Source organism: Mesoplodon mirus (genome assembly GCF_964341445.2).
Source record: "Mesoplodon mirus genome assembly, chromosome: 18".
Lineage (NCBI taxonomy): Eukaryota > Metazoa > Chordata > Mammalia > Artiodactyla > Ziphiidae > Mesoplodon > Mesoplodon mirus.
In genome coordinates, this window is record NC_138994.1 from 13,572,640 (window position 1) to 13,585,507 (window position 12,868).

A 12,868-nucleotide genomic window follows, 5' to 3' on the forward strand; every position below is an offset into this window, starting at 1 on the left:
GAAGGTGAGCGGCCGCCCGGCCCCGCCCCGCATGCCCTGCCCCGCAGACCCAACCCCCACCTCTCATTGGTTTGCGCTCCTCCAAGCCCCGCCCCCATGTCTCGCCCTCCCGCCTTCCCCAGACCCCGCCCTCTCAGGCTCCACCCAGGCCCGCCTCTCGTCTTGAGCGCCTTGCCCGAGCCCCGCATCCTCGTCGTCACTTCCGGGCAGAGGAGCCCGCGGAAGGCGGAAGTGTGTGTGTCAGGGAGGCTGCGAAGCCGGGCTGAGGTGTTCCTGGCTGGCGCCCCGCGGCTCCTCCAGGTCTGGGCGGGGGGACACGAGGGTGGCCAGCGAGAGCCAGCGGGGGACGAAGCCATGAGGCGGCCGCGGGGTCTGACAGGGTCTGGAGGTTGACTACTCCCGCCGCCTTCCCGCGAGGCCGCCTCCTCCAGGCAGTCACCCGTCCGCCTCAGGGTCTCGCGCCCGGCCGTCGTCCCGGCGCCTTGGACTGGGGCTCCCGGGCCCCCAGACCCCACGCTATGACTGCGGCCGCCGCCTCCAACTGGGGGCTGATCACGAACATAGTGAACAGCATAGTAGGTGTCAGTGTCCTCACCATGCCCTTCTGCTTCAAACAGGTGAGTCCAGTGGGCAGTGGTAGCCGCCCTCGCCGCCCCGGGCTCATCCCCTCACGGGAACTAGGGCTGGGGGAGGCGGCCCTGCAGCTCTCCCGCCTCGGGGCTGCAAGAGAAACCGAAGGAATTTCCTCAGTGAAAAACGTAAGCACAATTAATAACAGACCGAAGTGCAAGTGTAGCAAAGCAAAATGATCTTTCAAAAATGGAAAGTGACCACAGGATTCAGTGTTCTTTTTCTTTACTATTATTTTTTAAAACTCTGACCTGACTGCACTTGTATTCAGAAGCACACAAGTCAAACCCCCAGGCCTTGGAACTAGATTGGGGTGTTGGTTACAAGGTGATTACTAAATTCTCCAGAGTGTACGCTTAAGATCTCTGCGTTTCACTGTATGCCAGTGTTACCTTGATTGAAAAAATCTGAAATGTTAAAAAATTGGTGTCATCCCAACATTAAATACTGCCTGAAAGAAACTCACCATTTTTGAGGTGTGAATTCATTTGGCTTCTGTTTAATTCACAAATAGACAGGCATTTGGTATGTTAGAAAAGGGAGATTGTTGGAATTATCAAATTGGGTAACCTCTTTCCTAAAAATGAACTTCTTAGCTTCCTGTGTGCCATGGTGGAGGTGCTGCTCCACCTGCCTCCTAGGGCAGGAGCTGTCCACTAGCTGGGTTGCTTAAGGGTGGGGGAGGAGGAGTGGGACACCAGAGAAGAACAGGTGGCCAGCAAGGCTTCAAAGACCAGTCTTATGTGATGAAACCAAATAGGTGGAAAAAATGAAAATAAGATGGACATTTTGGAACTGAAAATGGGCACCAGTCGTTTAATTTTAGATTAACACTTTGCATTTTTCATGTTTAGCATCTTTTGGATAAAAATAGCAAAAAGAAAGAAAATGCGTTTACGGTTCCCATGTGAGTGATTGATCTGACTTGGTTGGTGAGCATGTTGGCAGGAGGACAGAGACTGCAGGCATATGTGGAAGGCCACGCTGGTGGCTTCTAGAAGCCCTGGGGCAACATCTGTGTCTCGGTATGTGAATCCCAGTGTGGGCCGGCCACCTCTGTTTCTGGATGGACTACATGTCCCAGCGTGCATTGCGACTTGCCTGGCACAGAACTGCATCCTGGTATGTGTAGTTGGCTGGTCCTGCGTCTGTAAATGCAGTCCTGTCATCCTTGATGCCTGTCTGCCAAGTGCCACCATGGCAGGGCTCTGGTGATTCAGATTTGAATATCTGCCATGTGCTGGGCATGAGACCCCTGCCAGAGCATTTAAACATGGGCCAGGCTGACTTGCCTGGGGAAGAGCTTAGAGGTGGGGGTCTGCATGCAAGCCAAGACCTGGAAGTGGTTTGCCCTGCCCCGAGGGCCTGGCTGAGTTAGGACACTCTCTCACTCATCTCTCAGCATCTTCTCCGTGAGAAGCCATCAGCCAGAACACAGTGTGAGGCCAACGGGCAATTTGGAGATGTGTGTTTTGATCTGGCAGCCAGGTCATTTAAAAAAAGTTTTGGTTTGCGTTTTTTGTTTGTTTGGTTTTAGTAATTTGGGTACTTTTCCAAAAGAATTAACATTTTATTGAAGTGTAACATGCATACAGAAAAGTGGACACATTTTAGGTGTACTTTTTTTTTTTTTTTTTTTTTTTTTTTTTGCGGTACGCGGGCCTCTCACTGTTGTGACCTCTCCCGCTGCGGAGCACAGGCTCCGGACGTGCAGGCTCAGCGGCCATGGCTCACGGGCCCAGCCGCTCTGCAGCATGTGGGATCTTCCCGGACCGGGGCACGAACCCGTGTCCCCTGCCTCGGCAGGCGGACTCTCAACCACTGCGCCACCAGGGAAGCCCTAGGTGTACTCTTGATGGTTTTTCATAACGTTAACAAACACATGTAGCCAGATCCCAGCTTAAGGAGCACAGCATTGCCAGCACCCTCCAGCACTGCCTTCTTACTGAGGGTCCCCCTCCTACCCCCAGTGCCACAGGTCAGTGTTGCCAGATTTTAACTTTATGTGAATGGGTCGTGTTGTAGGTACATTTCGATGTCTGGCTAGCATTCCTCAATTTATCTGTTTTTTAACCTTTACTAGGCAGGCATGGTGTTTCCTGTTTGGAGTGCTTAGGAACATGTGCACAGGCTTTGACCCCGTGGACGCATTCTGTGGGGTGGTGACCTGCGTGCAGGAGAGCTGGGTCGTGGGCTGTGTGTGCGTGCCGCTCTGCTAGATGCTAGTAGGACAGTCGGTTGTTTCTTCAGTTTTTGGATTACAGATAAACCTGCTGTAAACATTGGCATGCAGGTTTGTGCATGAACACATGTTCTCATTTCTTTTGGGTAAATACCTAGGAGTGCAATTGCTGGTCAGATGGTGAGTGTCTGTTTAACTTATAAGAAAGGCGTAAATGTCATTTTTAATCTCTTCCTTCCAGAATGTGTTTATCACTCGTAGCTGTTGATCCAAGTGGCTGGAAGGTGGTTTGCTGTAGGGTGTCTGCAGGGAACTGGGGAGACTGGCAACCCCTTGCTGTTCCTTGAGACTCTGGGAGGGGCTGGGAAGGAAACGGTGTCCCTGGTGCTCTTTTGGGGTCATGCACAGGCTTTATGTCTTTGGACAGAGCCTGTGGCCACCACATCCAGGAAATTGTCCTTTTAGTGCTAGGAACCGCCACCCATAGGCACGGGAACTAAACAGAGCTGAGGCCTCGTGTCTAGGGGGCGGGGGCTGCGGGGAGGGCTATTGGTCGTCGCACATGCTGTTCAGTGTGAGAGGTAAAGATGCCGGGTAGTTTTATTTTGTTAACATCTCTTTCTCTCCCAACCCTACAGTGTGGCATCGTCCTGGGGGCCCTGCTCTTGGTCTTCTGTTCTTGGATGACACACCAGTCGTGCATGTTCCTGGTGAAAGCCGCCAGCCTGAGCAAGCGGAGGACCTACGCCGGCCTGGGTGAGTGCATCGCCTCCCCAAGGAGCGCTGGACCTTTCTCAGTACCTTCTTAAGAAGTGCAGCGGTTTGGGCCTTCTTCTTTTTTGGCCATACGTGCGGCACGTGGGATCTTAGTTCCCCGACCAAGGATTGAACCTGTGACCCTTGCATTGGAAGCATGGAGTCTTAAACACTGGACCGCCAGGGAAGTCCCTGGGCCTTATTCTTTTAATTACTTTTCTTCCACTTTATTCTTTATTCCTTTGAACAGCAGTTTCTTATTTTAAAATTTAATGCAATTAAAAAAAAACTGTTAACATCAACACACATTTTAAAATTGAGGTGATACTCATTCTCCTGTCTCCCCTTTATGCAAATCCACACAGAGAGCCCTCTCCCAGTTCAGGCAGCCTCTGCTCCTGTGCCCGAGAGTCCCCAGAGCGTTCCTTCCGAGCTGCCTGACTGGGATCTTGCTGCACATCCCCACTTTGAATGCCATGGGCAGACTGTCCTTGGGCTCAGGTTTGTAGCTGGGAGCAAGTCACCATCTCCTCAGTGCCGTCCTCTGTTTCCTGTTGTTGTTGGTTGCAATTTTGTTTCCTCCAGATCTTTCTTGCTTCCTTTGATTTCAGCCGAGGCAGAGAAGGCTGTGCTTTCCGCTTCCTTTCAGTTTGGACTATTTCCTGGGAAACTTGGCTCTGAGGGCAGGGTCCCTCACCCTCCTGCCCACCTCAGGGTGATGTGTGCAGGCTGCACCCTCTCCCCGGCCTCGGAACTTTCGGCTCTCACTCCCTTCTGGGGATACATGGTGTGGGTGTTGAAATACCAATGCACGTGGTCTCAGGAGCTGGCCCTGAGCACTGCTGGGGAAAATTCCTGTCCTCCGGCTGGAAGTCCCTGACCCTCCAGCTAGTGTGGCCAGGATGCTGTGTCTGCTCGTGGAGGGCCTGGTTGGGCCCTCAGCTCACAGCTCTCACGGCAGAGAGGAGGCAGCAAGAGGAAATGGTGTGCAGAGTTCCAGGGGCCAAACAAAATAAAAACATCTGCAGGCCCCACATGTGGGCTTTTGGCAGCGTGACCTCTGGTTTCCTTCCAGTCTGCCTACTTTGCATTGGCATGGAGGTACTTGCGTTTGTTCTGACCTCAAAACTGAAGGGCTGCTTCCTTCTCTCTCCGTTCTGATGAGAATGGTGATGTCAGACCATTTTTTTCCTTTAAGTTTTTTTTTTTTTAAAGTAATCAATTTATTTATTTATTTTTGGCCATATTGGGTCTTTGTTGTTGTGCGCAGCTTTTCTCTAGTTGCAGCGAGCAGGGTCTACTCTTCGTTGCAGTGCGCAGGCTTCTCACCGCGGTGGCTTCTCTTGTTGTAGAGCACAGGCACTAGGCGCGCGGGCTTCAGTAGTTGTGGCATGCGGGCTCAGTAGTTGTGGCCCAAGGACTCTAGAGCGCAGGCTCAGTAGCTGTGGCGTACGGGCTTAGTTGTTCCGTGGCATGTGGAATCTTCCCGGACCAGGGCTCGAACCCGTGTCCCCTGCATTGGCAGGCAGATTCTTAACCACTGCGCCACCAGGGAAGTCCCTGTCAGACTCTTTTATTGCTATTGGAGTCACTTGGGGAAGTGAAATTTATCAGCTAAATTTGTGCCCTGCCCCCACCCCTACATAAGACCAAATTCTCCTTGGGATGAAATGTGCTCCTGGTCAGGTTCCTTCCTCCATCTGTGGGGCCATGGCCTTTAGGGTGACTCTTTCTCCTCACTGAGGGTTCCTGTAGCAGACATCCCACGAAGTGCTTGGCTGTGCCCTGAAAGAGGATGGGTGACCCTGGCCTGGGGAGGCTGTGGTTTTTGACAGCTGCCTGTCTGAGTATTCTTAGAAAGTCCCTGAGAAGGCAAACTGGTTTGGCTAGTTGTGAAAGATTGAAGAAAACTACCCATGGACACCCTTCTGCATGGCTGCCTGGGGGCCCCTACCTTTAACTGCTTGTGGTGATTGCAGCCCAATTCTAACTGCTAGAAGCAAAAAGGATCTGAAACCACCAGTGGTCTCTGGTTATGTCTTTGGTACCAAACAAGATGGCTCAGTTGTGTGAACTCCCACAGTCCCCCAGGCCCAGCCTGCAGCATGAGCTGCCCTTCGTCCTGGCTCTGTCTTGGCACAGTCTCAGAAATGGACAGGCCCCACCGCTTGGAAAGGAGCCCTAGACAGGAAGAGATGGGAATCTCTCGGACCCTGTGGGCCAGCAACCCTCCCACACTTCCTGGGCCATCTCCTGCCTGCAGGCCTTTCTCTCATCCTCTGCCTTCTCCTGGCCCAGAGCTTGCGCTGCAGCCAGAGAAGGTGGCCCAGGAGGAGAGTGCTCACTGCATCCTCGTGCCGCAGGCCCGGGGAAATACGGTCTCTGTCAGCAGAGCCCCCAACACATGGTGTCTGCTGCGCCCATGGGCATCAGGCAGGTGGGGGTCAAGGAGATGGACAGACCTGGAGACAGTGCAGGCCATGGTGCGGAAATTCCTAGAAAGGCTGTCGCAGCTTGAACAAATAACCTTTTTAAACTGTCCGCGCTCCGAGGAACGGGTCGGTGGTTTTCTAGCGTTTGAGTTCGCGATATTTCTGTTTGGTTCGTCCCTGGAAATAACCATAGCTCTGCTCACTCTGCTCTGGCCAGTGTGTAGGCATCGCTGGAGAATGAACTTTGCCAGTTTGGGGAAATACAGCACTGGTGGATTTTTTATTGGTGTTTTGTGTGTTTTTTTTGTGGTGTCTTGTTTATGTCTTGCTTATGGGCTGGTTCTGTGAATTTTATCCACTTCTTACCTGCTGCTCCCTTGCCCTGCATGGCCTCCTTTTGAGTGGACTTTTCAAACCCCATTTTCAGAAGATGTACAGCTATGTCAGATAGTCAACTGCCCCTAGAAGTCGTGGCCCCCTCGAGGCCACTCTGACCCAGGCCCTGCCCGAGGAGGGTGGCCGGGCCTAGCCGCCACCTCACAGTGCTCAGTTGTGCGCAGCAGATGCTCTGGCACCACGTCTGTGGTCCTGTCATCCTCCCGCCTGGGTTTCTGTGGCCCTGGTCAGCCTGCTGCCCGCTCATGGGTTGGGTGGGGCCTGCAGAGGGCCTGTCCCTCCCTGCCTGTCTGCGGTTGCGTGACCTGTACCTGTGGATACTTGGCTTGGGAAATGAGGGTCGTAAAACCAACCTTTCTAACACCCAGGATTCTCTGCACCCCCTACCCCTCATTTATCCAGCAAATGCTCATCACCCCCTGGCGGATGGCAGTGGGGAGTCAGCTGCCATCCAAGGCCTGGCTCTGGGGAGGGCTGGGTTGAGGTCGTCACCCTCAGCTTGAACAGCACGGTTTGGTGCGTGCTTCCCCACTCTGCCTGGCGGGCAGGAGGCTTTGGACTCTTGGTGGTGAGTATGGGAGTGGGGCTGGGGTCTCACACTCAACGAGGCGGGCTAAGAGTCAGTTCTGTGTGCACAGCGGCCGTGGAGCCGTGGGCGAGGCCATGGCCCCAGGAGGACGAGCTGAGCCAGCGTCTCCGGGGAAACTGGAGCGCCCCTCCTGACACCAGTCCTGGCTCCACACCTGGTGGGAGTGCTGGCTCCTGGCCCCCGTGAGGCCTGGCCCGTGAGCCACAGCGAGCCTGTCACAGATGGAGAGGGAAGACCCGACCCAGGAGCGTGGGGAAGGGACGTGCCTTCTCAGAGACCGCCCCGCACACTCCTCCCAGCCTCTCGGGGCAGGTCTGGTGCTGTGGTTCCGGCCCAGAGGGGCAGGAGGGCAGTCCCCGGCTTGCCAGGCAAGAGGCTGAGGGCCAGGGGGCTGTCAGGTGTTTGTATCTGTGACTCGGGATTAGAGGTTACTGAGGGATGGACACTTGAAATGGTGGGTGGGGTGTGGGGGGGGCTGGCCCAGGTGAGGAAAGGGTGAGAACGGGGCTGGAATCACAGGCCGTCTCAGCACAGGCAGCAACTTGGGGGCAGCCCCGTGAGGGTGTCGTTCTAGGAACCAGTCGAGTCTTTCTGGGTGAAGAGGTGCCACCTCCCGACTTGACCTCTGGCTTCCTAGAGCAACTTTAGCTTCCTCTGTCCAGAATGCAGGTGTGTTCTGGAACTTTCTCTGGCAGGGTGCTCTGAGCATTTGGAATACGCTGAGATGCTCAGCTTCTTTTTGGAGAAGGAAAAGGAATGGGATGGCTGGGCCCCAGGCACCTTCACGTTTGGGGCACCGGGCTCTGTGTCTTAGATGACCCTGAGGTGTGAGTGTCTGTGCAGTAGTCAGACAAGCTGGGAGGCTGGAGTGACCTCCCGAGCAGAGTAGCCCCCTTTGCTTCTCAAGGCGACCTGCCCTGTGGCCGTGTAGCCCGGGTCAGGTGCCACGCTCACTTGCTTTTGGCAGTGTCATGCCTTTTCCTAAGTAATTTGAAAGTAACAAGCGCCTTTGGATTCGCTCATATCAGTCGGCCTTCATGTTCCCTACTTTCCCAGTCTCCTGGGTGGCCCTGGCGCTGTGTGAAGGGACAGGGCCAGAGCTGGGGCTGTGCTGTCACACGCACCCCCTTCTGCTTGCTCCTGGGAGACCGGAGCTTCTCTCTGCCCTCGTCCTGCTGGACTGTGGGGATGGGACGCAGGGGTTCCCGGCCACTGTTAGGTCCTGGGAGGGACCTGCTGAGTCAGCTCTTAACCTCGCCTCTGCTAGAAGCAGCTCCACTGTCAGAAAGGAAGGGCAGAGGGGCTCCTCTCCGCTGTAGGATGCGCTGTTCACCAGCAGGGCAAGTGGGGGCAGGCCGAATGCACTTGTCCCCTCCTGTCCCACAGTCCCACGTCTGAGATTTTCTTCTGAAATCACAGAGGAGACATAGCGGCCCTTAGCCAGGTCCCCTTGGTGTGGCTGTGAAAACCAGATGTGCTGGGGCTAGGCTGACAGCCCTCCTGGGCACCCCCCACCCCCGTGCAGCTTCTGCCCCAGGCAGGCCTCTTTCAGCCTCCTTCACAGCTGCCCGGCTTGCCCAGAGAGAAACTGTTACTTCGCTGGGACGGTTTTTCTTGTCTTTTTTCTTTCCTTTTCTTTTCTCTCCTTTTTTTTTTTGTGTGTGTGAGAAAACCAACCCACACTGGCTTTGTTCTTATTTGCTGTGATTCTTGTTTGTTGAAGGTAGATCTGAAAAAAAGCATGGGACCAAGATTTTAAAATATCCCCTTTACATCCATGGAACTCCAGACCTGCAGGTTTTTGTCAAATTGCCTTTCACAGCTTTTATTGGTAACATTTTTACTGATGTGCTTCTCTCACTGTTGGACTGAGCTGTTCATTCTCTCCCCCACCCTCCGCCCACTAGCGTTGCACGCCTACGGAAAAGCAGGGAAGATGCTGGTGGAGACCAGGTAGGTGGTGCCGTTCTGCTGGGGTAATTCTCTCTGTTCTTCACCTGTGGCCAAAGAGAAACTGGAGGATTGTTACACAATGAGCCGTATGTTTTCGATGCGGATTGGTTCATAGCTTAAAATATTTCTCTGAAGTGTTACTTACTAAATAGCTGAAAGTTCAGTTTATTGTACTCTTAAAATGATTAGTGTCAAGGCTGAAAACCTTATTTAAGTCTTACTAAGAAAAATATAAAAATGGAAAACCCAGGGAACATAGCGAGGGGGCGCTCCCTCGGCTGCACTTCATCTCTTGCTTCTGTTCCTGAAGCTCGTACGCACCCCCCACCCCGCCCCCTGCCCCGGACACTGTTGCATAAAGGTGGCATTAAACTCATATTCTCCCTTTGGAGTAAAATTTTATGAGATGAAAAAATGGCTGGGAAATTGCACTTTTAGGCTTCTAAATTAGGGAATTTCAAACTGAAAAGGATAACCCTTTCTAAAGCGGTCGATTGTTCTTTTAACTTGTCTAACATCACAGTGCATTTTTGTAGCACCTGAAAGAACTTTTAGAACCTCCTGTGGAGAGGAAAATGTAATACCACGTAAAGAAGAGTTCAGTGTTACTCAATATTCATGCTGAGTAAAATAGCAAACTCCACAGCCAAACCCTGTAAACTGTTGAATGTTGATACCACGTCTCCCACTCAGCCCCTCCCTTGGGTTGTTGCGTGTCAGCGGCCACCCAGCAGGGACGGGGGCACGTCTGGGGCTCCCCGGGACCCCGGTGCTCAGCTCTCAAGCCCGCGCCTGCCTTCCTTGCAGCATGATTGGGCTGATGCTGGGAACCTGCATCGCCTTCTACGTTGTGATTGGCGACTTGGGGTCCAACTTCTTTGCTCGGCTGTTTGGGTTTCAGGTAAGGACATCTGCAGGTGCGTTGGAAGGCTTGTGGCTGCTCGCGTGGCAGCCCAGGGACACTGTTTAAGTCCACATCTCAGACGGGGAGTGGGAGGGGGGCCGAGACCAGCATGCTGTGTGGTGAAGCTCCCTGGGCCCTGGGTCAGTTCCGGGGCTCTGGGTGGGAAACCCAGGGATTAACTGGGGCAACGTGTGGCGCTCCCTGCAGGTCACGGGCATCTTCCGCATGCTCCTGCTCTTCGCGGTGTCCCTGTGCATCGTGCTCCCACTCAGCCTGCAGAGGAACATGATGGCCTCCATCCAGTCCTTCAGCGCCATGGCCCTCATCTTCTACACCGTGTTCATGTTCGTGGTGAGTGTTGGGCCGCCAGCTGCCTTCCAGGGATGACAGGAAGGTGATGCAGAATCGTCCACAGGGGCACAGTGGATAGACAGGGCCGGCCCGGGAGGGGAGGCCTCCAGGGCAGGGAGTTGAGAGTGTGATGCTCCTCAGTTCACGAAAGACCTTTCGTATGGGGTTTGTGGCCAGGAGTCAGGAGGCCAGCCTTTTGTCACAAAGGGGCGAGCAGTTGTTTTCCAGTGAGTGTTTATCACAGGCTGGGGGTGGGATGCAGCGTGGAGTTGACACTCAGGGTGCCCCTTTCCTCCCAAGCCTGGGAGGCCCTCAGTGGGAGCCCCTGGGCCTGAGCCCCTGATCAGTCCTGCGGGAACAGAACGTGAGAACCTGTGCAGTGGGCTTTCCTTAGAAGACCGAGCACGGGGAAGTGTTCCCGGTGTCCCTTGGCCGTGAGGGCCAGCCCAGTGACCGTTCCCCTCCTTTCCAGACAGCCCTGTCCTTGATGGGTTTGTCTTTTAAATCAAGTCCGTGCAGGACCGGCAAGGACCTGCCAGGTTGGGGGACTGTCCTGTCCCGGAGGCGACTGGGGCCCACCAGGTGGGCCTCGTTGCTTACCATCTGCGCTAAGCAGCCCTGGACAGGCAGCTACCCCTGATGTCAGGAGGCCCTGCAGCGTGCGCTTCTCTGGGCAGCACCCGGCCAGCTTGCAGCATAGCAGAGGGCAGCGGCCCTGGGACCGTGCACCACCCCCGGCCCCTCCAGCTGGTGGCACCAGGGGGCACTGTGCCAGAGCCTGCAGGCTGTCTCTTTCCCACTGTGGTGCAGGCAGCATCCATTCCTTGCCTGGCCCTGGCCCGAGTCCCACCTGTGTCTGCTGCCTGGTGCCAAGCTCCGCTTTCTTCTCCTCACAGATCATGCTCTCGTCCCTCAAGCACGGCCTCTTTGGTGGGCAGTGGCTGCGGCGAGTCAGCTACATCCGCTGGGAGGGCGTCTTCCGCTGCATCCCCATCTTTGGCATGTCCTTTGCCTGCCAGTCGTAAGTACTGCCTGCTTCCGGGGCCCCGGGTGTGAGTGTGTTATGAGGTGGGGCTACGATCCTGGGAGAGGGAAGCACTGTTTTCTTCAGTGGATGATCCAGGCCACGAGGAGTAACGTGTTCTTCACCGTGGCCTTCCTGCTTTGGGTTCAGGGTGGGAGTTAGATGTTTAGTGAGGGAGAAATCGACTTTATTCCCGAGATGTGTTGCCGGCACTGTTGGTGAGAATGCCGAGTTTGCCAAATCCCCCACGAGTAGAGTTGGCTGTGGGGAACACAGAACAGCCCCAAACCATCTGACTCACAGAGTCCTAAGCATTTTGCCAGAATTTAGCTGTTCGTGTGAGAATATTTAAGAGGAAATTGCACAAACATTGACTTCAGACTGCCGCTGGGATGCTTTCAGAGGCCCGTGTGTGTGTGTGCGCGCGTGCATGTGAGCAGGCGTGCGCTCTCTGGCACGCAGGGCTTTGTAAATGCAGAGCAGCTATTTCCTTAATTCCAGTAGCCTTATCTTCTCTACCAAATGACAGGAGCCTGTGATTCATGCCCAGTCAGGTGGTAACCCGCTCAAAAGAGAGGCGTAAATCCGGCGGGGATAGGAAGGGACCATCGGTGGCGGGGGGCTGGCAGAGCAGCCCCCCACAGCTCTACGGGCATCAACTGTGCCAGTCGTAAACTAACGTGACAGATGAGACTGTTCAGACTGCTGTGTTTACACCCACACGCGCGATCCAAATCGTGGTTTCCCACTTCTCGTCTCTCTTGGCAGCTTGGTTTCCACCAGAACACTCTCCAGTCTTGCTGTTTAATGTCCCCGTTACAATCAGTGACAGAAGTTACATCCTTTTGCCATGTACCTAGTTACCGGTTGTCCTTTTTGTCTGAGTTTGCTTCTTTGAAAATAAACCCTGGTCGGGCTTTTGGTGGTGGCTGCTCTGTAGTCAGGCACGTCTGCTGGGTTTGGTTCTCAGGTGGAGTTGTGGGTTCCGAGGGGTTGTGAGCACATGTCCCGTCTGCTGCTCACGGAGGGCACGGGGCCTGCAGAGGCACTCACGTTCCCTGGGGAGTGGTGCTGAGGGGTCCAGAGCTGGGGGCATCCAAGGGCAGAGACGGCTCTTCCCTCCCCTGCAGGTCTGCCCCAGAGCACGTGTGGGGCGGGGGCCCTGCTGCTCTTGCCGGGTGACCACGGGCCCGGCTGTGTGGCTGGTCTCCCCGTCCTGGACGGGCCGGGTCTCTGCTGTGCCATCACTGTGTGGCCCTTTCTGGTCTGACTTCACAGTAAATGAGTACGTGGTGGTGCAGGACCACTTGGCCCTGCGGCCCAGAGAAGCTCGGAGAGAGCACTGAGCACGTGGAGGCCCAGGCTGTGCAGGGGGACAGGCGGACTCCTCTGACTCAGGTAAACTGAGTCACAGAGCTGCTCAGTGAGGTGGGCAAGTGCTCTGCGGGTGCTGGGTTGGCCCACCGCGGGGGTCTGGCTGCCACCATCAGGGGTCCTTGGGGCCCAGGCAGGATTGGAGCAAGGCGGGGACCGTGGTCGTTCCATACACATCCATCCCCACATTCAGGGCACAGCCCCCTCCCCTCAGTGTCAGCGGCTCTAGGGCAGGGACTTCTCCCTGTGTGTGCTGGGGGCCGGGGCGGGACGCCCT

General features: G+C 55.1%; 1 protein-coding gene across 8 annotated transcripts in view; it reads left to right on the forward strand.

The window, feature by feature from the left end:
* Window positions 1-202: 202 nt before the first annotated feature.
* The window catches only part of SLC38A10 (solute carrier family 38 member 10), a 42,794-nt gene continuing 30,128 nt past the window's right edge, over window positions 203-12,868 (forward strand). For 7 of the 8 annotated variants that reach the window (XM_082603278.1, XM_082603280.1, XM_082603283.1 and 4 more), the window contains exons 1-6: window positions 203-617; window positions 3,451-3,568; window positions 8,893-8,938; window positions 9,746-9,839; window positions 10,050-10,193; window positions 11,090-11,214. In XM_082603278.1, coding sequence (XP_082459404.1) covers window positions 519-617; window positions 3,451-3,568; window positions 8,893-8,938; window positions 9,746-9,839; window positions 10,050-10,193; window positions 11,090-11,214 — 626 coding nt within the window. In that variant the 5' untranslated portion in view covers window positions 203-518. Of the gene's footprint in view, window positions 618-3,450; window positions 3,569-8,712; window positions 8,783-8,892; window positions 8,939-9,745; window positions 9,840-10,049; window positions 10,194-11,089; window positions 11,215-12,868 lie in introns of those variants that run through there. The other variant, XM_082603285.1, reaches the window with a different exon arrangement.